Below are 6,000 nucleotides of genomic sequence, written 5' to 3' on the forward strand. Positions count from 1 at the left end.
AAACTACACAGTACAAATGGGATGGCAGGGGCCAAGATGCATTTTGCAAAAACTGTTTGCACAGCTGGAGAAAGACCCTAGCAGTCCCGGAACACCCCTCCTTTGGTCCTTGGGAACTTCACATTGGGCCCCTTAAGGCCAGGAGCAAAGGACCTCAGGCGCCTGCTGTTCTCTGTTCTGTATCCTAGCTACTGTTACCTGAACGTATATTCCTCCCCTCTAGGGTGTGGCTTTCCTGGTAACCTTCTGGGTCTTCCTGACTACCAATGGCAGTAGGTAGCCCTGACCACACCCTTACTGTACTCCTATCATAGAGGAGAGACCAAACTCACGGTGGCACAGTATGGCCAGGCTACGATGAGGACCCAAAACAGGGAGAAAAAAAAAGCCCCTGGACATGGGTAAGGACAAGGGGTTACTCCTGGGGACCAGGGCACAAATCTAGCCTTCCTTCCTGAGGCTCACTGATGTCCTGGGTAGGTAGGCATAGTTCTTGCAAAATCAGAGGAAGGAAAGGTTCATTTTAGGAGGGAGTTCAACAAAAGAGAAAGATTATTGTAGACACAGGAACCATAGTTCACATGCCAAGACAGAGAACACTGACAAGCAGGAGTGGGGCACGCTGCACACAGAATAAGGATGCAGAGTATCTTGCGCAGCCAGAGACAGAAAGCTTAGAGAGATAGGTACAGCCTTCCAAGTAAGCTGAAGAGCTCAGACATTGAGGGCCACAACAGGAGCTTGGCAATACTCAGACACTGGGTAGAAGGAAGGACAACAGGATTGAGTGGGCAAGCCAAGTGCTCCCTGGCAACCACAGCACCACTTAGACACAGAGAAGGACTTCTGTCTGGTGTCCACAGCGCCAAGCACAGTGGCAATGCTCAGACACTAATTCAGAAGTTGATAGCTTTCCATGGTATCTTTACCAGCCACCTCTACTGCGTGCTGGCTGCTTTACCATAATAACTCGTTTAATCCTTGAAACAACCCATGAGTGAGATGGTTGCTATTGCCAGCACTGTGTGAGGGAAAACTGAGTTTGCTCAAGCTGACTTAGGGAGCAAAGCATCAAAGCCAGGACTCAGATTCCAGGGCCATGGCTCCAGAGGCTGTGACCTTAACCATAGCACTGTGCTGCCCACCGTTGCAGGATAAAGAAAACAATGAAGACTTACAAAGAAAGACAGCAGGGAAGCTAGGACACGTTTTTCACTGCTGCGTCTGGCCCAAGCATAACTCTGAGATGTCTAGAGACAGCTGCAGCCTGCTGAGGATACAGGCCTAGTCAACAAACTCCAGATTTCAGAGTGAGGACAGGCGCTGGGGTCTAGAGAAAGTGTCCCAAATGAGCACCCACTTTGTCAAGGGACAAATGGCAGAATGCTATAGGAAAAGAAAAGATACGATAGTGACACCACGCCCTGTCCAGCTCCAGGCAGGAAAGAACTATGCCTCTCCTCCCTTGGTGAGCCTGCATAGACATACTCACTGTGCAGTAGCAGAACCCGGTCCTGGGCGTCAATGGACAGCTTCAGCTGACCTAAGAAACAAGAAAAGAAACACCTTTCCCTCGGCTCCTTCAACAGTGGTGGTAAAGGTGCTCCTCTGCTCGTGTGAGACCGTCTAAAGATGTGCAGAATCTCTGCATGGAAGGGGCTCCTTTCCCCATCAGGAGTGACTTCTGGAGTGGCTCAAGTCCGAAGGATGACATTCTGATGATGGGAAACTCACCCTTGCACAGGGAGGCAGCCCAGGAAGAGAGTGGACAGTGGTTTATATTGGCAAATGGGTAGGATACAAGACACCGATATACTCTCTGCCACAAGGAGGGCCAATTGTCTACACTGGAGTTTTATATATGTATCCTTCAGCCAGATGCCTGCCTATCAGAGACAAACCACCCATATATGCACACAGGCTGCTGAAGAAAACATGGAAACTTGAGGTGCTGCCCGTAAAATCATCTACAGCTGTCCTGGGAGTGCTGTGGACTGCTTCTATGTGACCTGCCATGGAGTATTATTGACAAGGGGTTTTGTTCTAATTTTTTAGATTATGTGCTTTGAATATTTTGCCTGAATGCATATCTGTGCTTCTTGTGCACGTCTTGTGGCCCAAAGGTCAGAAAAGGACATCTGATCTCCTGGAACTGGAGTTAGGGATGGTTGTGAGACACCATGTGGATGCTGCGAACTGAACCCATGTCCTCTGAGCAGCAAGTACTCTTGACCAATGAACCATCACTCCAGCCCAATAAGGTTTTAAAGGGGACAAACTACAGAGCAAAGCACCGGGTATGTGTGCATACACACTAAAAAAGGACACCAAACTAAAAACAGAATTGCCTGGAGGAGTTGGAGGGAAGTAAAGAATTCCAATTTATGTTGTTTCTGACTCTTATTTTTTAACAATATAAATGTATCCATGAACAACATTTTTTAATTGTTTTTATTGAGCTATGTATTTCTCCTCTCCCCTCCCTTCCTCTCCTCTCCCCTTCAACCCTCTACCATGGTCCCCATGCTCCCAATTTACTCAGGAGATCTTGTCTTTTTCTACTTCCCATGTAGATTAGATCCATGTGTGTCTCTCTTAGGGTCATTGTTGTCATCTAGATTCTCTGGGATTGTGATTTGTAGGCTGATCTTCTTCACTTTATGTCTAAAGGCCACTTGTGAGTGAGTACATGTGATATTTGTCTTTCTGGGTCTGGGTTGCCTCCCTCAATATGATGCTTTCTAGATCCATCCATTTGCCTGCAAATCTCAAGATGTCATTATTTTTTCTGGTGTGTATACTCCATTGTGTAAATGTACCACATTTTCTTTATCCATTCTTCAGTTGAGGGGCATTTAGATTGTTTCCAGGTTCTGGCTATGACAAACAATGCTGCTATGATCATAGTTGATCACATGTCCTTGTGGCACGATTGAGCATCCTTTGGGTATATACCCAAAAGTGGTATTCCTGGGTCATGAGGAAGGTTGTTTCCTAATTTTCTAAGAAATCACCACACTGACATCCAAAGGGGCTGTACCAGCTTGCATTCCAAGGAGTGGAACAATAACATTCTTATAACTAAGATTACAACACTCAGGAGGTAAAGGCGGGAAGATCTCTAGTTCAAGGCAAGCCGTGGTTACATAGCAAGATCCCCCCTTCCTCTCTCTCTCTTTCTCTCTCTCACACACACAAAGGCCCACATAGCTCAGTGCTAGAGTGTTCACCTAGCATACATGTAAGGCCCTGGGTTTAATTTTCAGCACCACAAAGATAGATAGATGAATATCAAAGACGGGAGGAAAGATGATGGTGGACCTCAGAAGGTGAGCGGGTGAAGAATGGAGACTCTAGTGGGGTGGTTGTTTGTGTCTGGCTTCTCCCATTTCTATTTAAGTAAAGGAAAACTAAAATGATGTTTCAGGTTAATATGGATAAATTGCTCATTGGGTAAAGCACTTATGTCCCAGTGTGAGGACTTGAGGTCAGACCCCCCAACCCAGAACAGAAAGCCACAGAGGTGCGTCAGTAACCACCATGTTCCTATGGGAGACAGGAGGTCAGACCCCCAACCCAGAACCCACATAAAGCCAAAGGAGTGAGTCAGTAACCAATCCTCAGAAGCCTGAGGGCCGACTAAGCTTGTGTATGCCCTGGGAGACAACAAATGTCTTAGTTAGGATTGCCACTGCTGTGATGAGACACCATGGCTGAAAGCACCTTCTTGGGGAAAGGGTTTATCTGGCTTACACCTCACAGAGTAGTCCATCATCGAAGGTTTTCAGAGCAGGACTCTGGAGGCAGTAGCTGATATGGAGGAGTGCTGCTTGCTTGGTTCCCATGGCTTGCTCAGCCTGCTTTCTTATAGAGCTCAGGAAAACCAAGCCAGGGGTGGCCCCACCCACAATGGGCTGTCCCTTCCCTATCAATCACTAATTAAGAAAATGCCCTACAAGATTGCCTGCAGCCCAGTGCCTTACAAGGGCATTTTCTCACTTGAGGGTCCCTTCTCCCAGGTGACTACAGCTGTGTCAAGTTGACCTAAAACTAGCCAGCACAACAAAGAGACCAGGTTTCAAGCAAAGTGCAATCAAGGACCAACATCCACGGCTGTCTTTGGACCTCTACATGTGTGTCTTGGCACATTTACTACCAGAGCCCTTCATCCATTCCTCGGGCACAGTGAGATCCTCTGTTACTATCCCAGCTGTCCATCTCTGTGTGTATCCTCTGTGTGGGCTGGTGCCTGAGGCTTGGGCTTCATTACTGACTAGAAGACAAGCAAGTAGTCTTTAGATAACAAGAGAAACAAGTTCCAACCACAGTAACCCGGAACCCCTTGATCCTCACATGGCACAACCAACAAGCTAATCAGACTCCAGCTTTCTTCCCATCAGAATTCTTTCTTCTCGCCTGACCAGGACACAGGCCTCAGAAGCCCAGGAGGTCCATTCTAGTTCCAGGCCCACAGCCCACTTCTCTCCCAGGACTACAGTGTCCATGGCTAATGACGGCTGTGATCATACGATCCTGGAGGGTGATGAGGTCCTGGCATCAAAGGATGCCTGGGAACCTGCAGGACAATTATCTCACGGTCTCTGAAATTGCTCCTCTCAGGCTCCCCAGTGCCTAGAAATCTGCTCAGAACTGGTGCCTGCTCCAGGGTGGGAGAGGAGAGAAGCGTTTGAAACAGATGTGGCCAGCAGGCATGGGTCAGGTCTCACCAGCCCAGTAGCAACTAGGTTTAGCATGAAATGCTGTTTGTTTGTTTGTTTGTTTGTTTGTTTGTTTGTAAAACCACTGCCAGGGCAAAGTTATCTCTAGCCCAAATATGTTCCAATTTGCAAAGCCCTTAGAATTGCTACACTAATCAAAACCTACCAATAGCCCTTCCCAGAAATGAAGACATATCCCCATACACAAATAGGCCATCCTTTCTATTGGGCAAACATGACAGAGGGCAGATCTGAACACACAGGTTTCTGTCTGTAGCAGGTGCCCAACCTAGTAGATTGGACAGGTGTACAGGTCAGGCCAAAGCTGGACCTGAAGTAGAAAATGGGCCTAGGTGAGTGATTCTCAACCTTCCTAATGCTGTGACCCTCTAATATGGTTTCTCATGATGTGGTGACCCCTAATCATAAAAATATTTTCATTGCTACTTCATAACTTTATTTTTGCTACCTTTATGAACTGTAAATATTTTTGGAGATAGAGGTTTGCTGTTGGGGGGGAGGTCGAAACCCAAATATTGAAAACCACTGTCTAGGTCAAAGATTGGCTCAGAGTTCTGATGAGTCTATAAGATCAGCCAAGGGTGTGTACTCAAAGAGGGCCTAAGGGCCTTTTTCATTGTAGTGGCAAAGACCAAGGCAAAGAGCCCGCTTCCAGACTCCTGATCAGGCCACCTAGACCCATGGATGAGGATTAGATCAAGAACGGGCCATACTTGCCTCCCCCGCCTTCCCCATCAGCCTACTCTAGCAAATGTCCAGCACTCAGGGATCCTGAAGTCACATTGTTACTGTAGCTGGTGTAGACAGTAATTTGGACCAAGAGGACCCAGGGTAACACAGAGCCAGGACTGGAGGCCAAACCTTGGCCCAACTCAGCACCTTTCCTGTGCAGCTGTCTGTTAGAACCCAGAGCCCCCAGCGGTACCTCTTCCACCATCACAGGACAAAGTGCCACAGCTTCACTCAAGAAGCCAAAGGAAGGGGAAGAGGAGGTAGTGGCACACCCTTTAATCCTAGCACTTGGGAGGCAGAGGCAGAGGATCTCTGAGTTCCAAGACAGCTGGTCTTGGATAGACATAGGTACATATAGAGACCCTGTCTCAAAAAAAGAAAAAAGAAATGAAAACAAGAAAGCAAGGGAGTGCAGGCTAGAGGGGTGAGCAGGCAGAAGCGCCTGAGTCTGATACCCAGGGCTGACAGTAGAAGGAAAGAGCAGACCTCCACATACCACCTTCTGACTGTCATACACATGCCACCCTCT

General features: G+C 47.6%; 1 protein-coding gene across 2 annotated transcripts in view; it reads right to left on the reverse strand.

The window, feature by feature from the left end:
• The window catches only part of Rgs3 (regulator of G protein signaling 3), a 124,097-nt gene that overhangs the window by 95,826 nt on the left and 22,271 nt on the right, over positions 1-6,000 (reverse strand). For both annotated transcript variants that reach the window (XM_026781911.1, XM_005352617.3), the window contains exon 2: positions 1,493-1,543. Coding sequence is in view for 1 of the 2 variants with exons in the window: in XM_005352617.3 (XP_005352674.1) it covers positions 1,493-1,543 (51 nt within the window). In the remaining variant the exon portion in view is untranslated. The remainder of the gene's footprint in view (positions 1-1,492; positions 1,544-6,000) is intronic.

The sequence above is a fragment of the Microtus ochrogaster genome, chromosome 10 (assembly GCF_000317375.1).
Source record: "Microtus ochrogaster isolate Prairie Vole_2 chromosome 10, MicOch1.0, whole genome shotgun sequence".
In the NCBI taxonomy this organism is placed as follows: Eukaryota; Metazoa; Chordata; class Mammalia; order Rodentia; family Cricetidae; genus Microtus; species Microtus ochrogaster.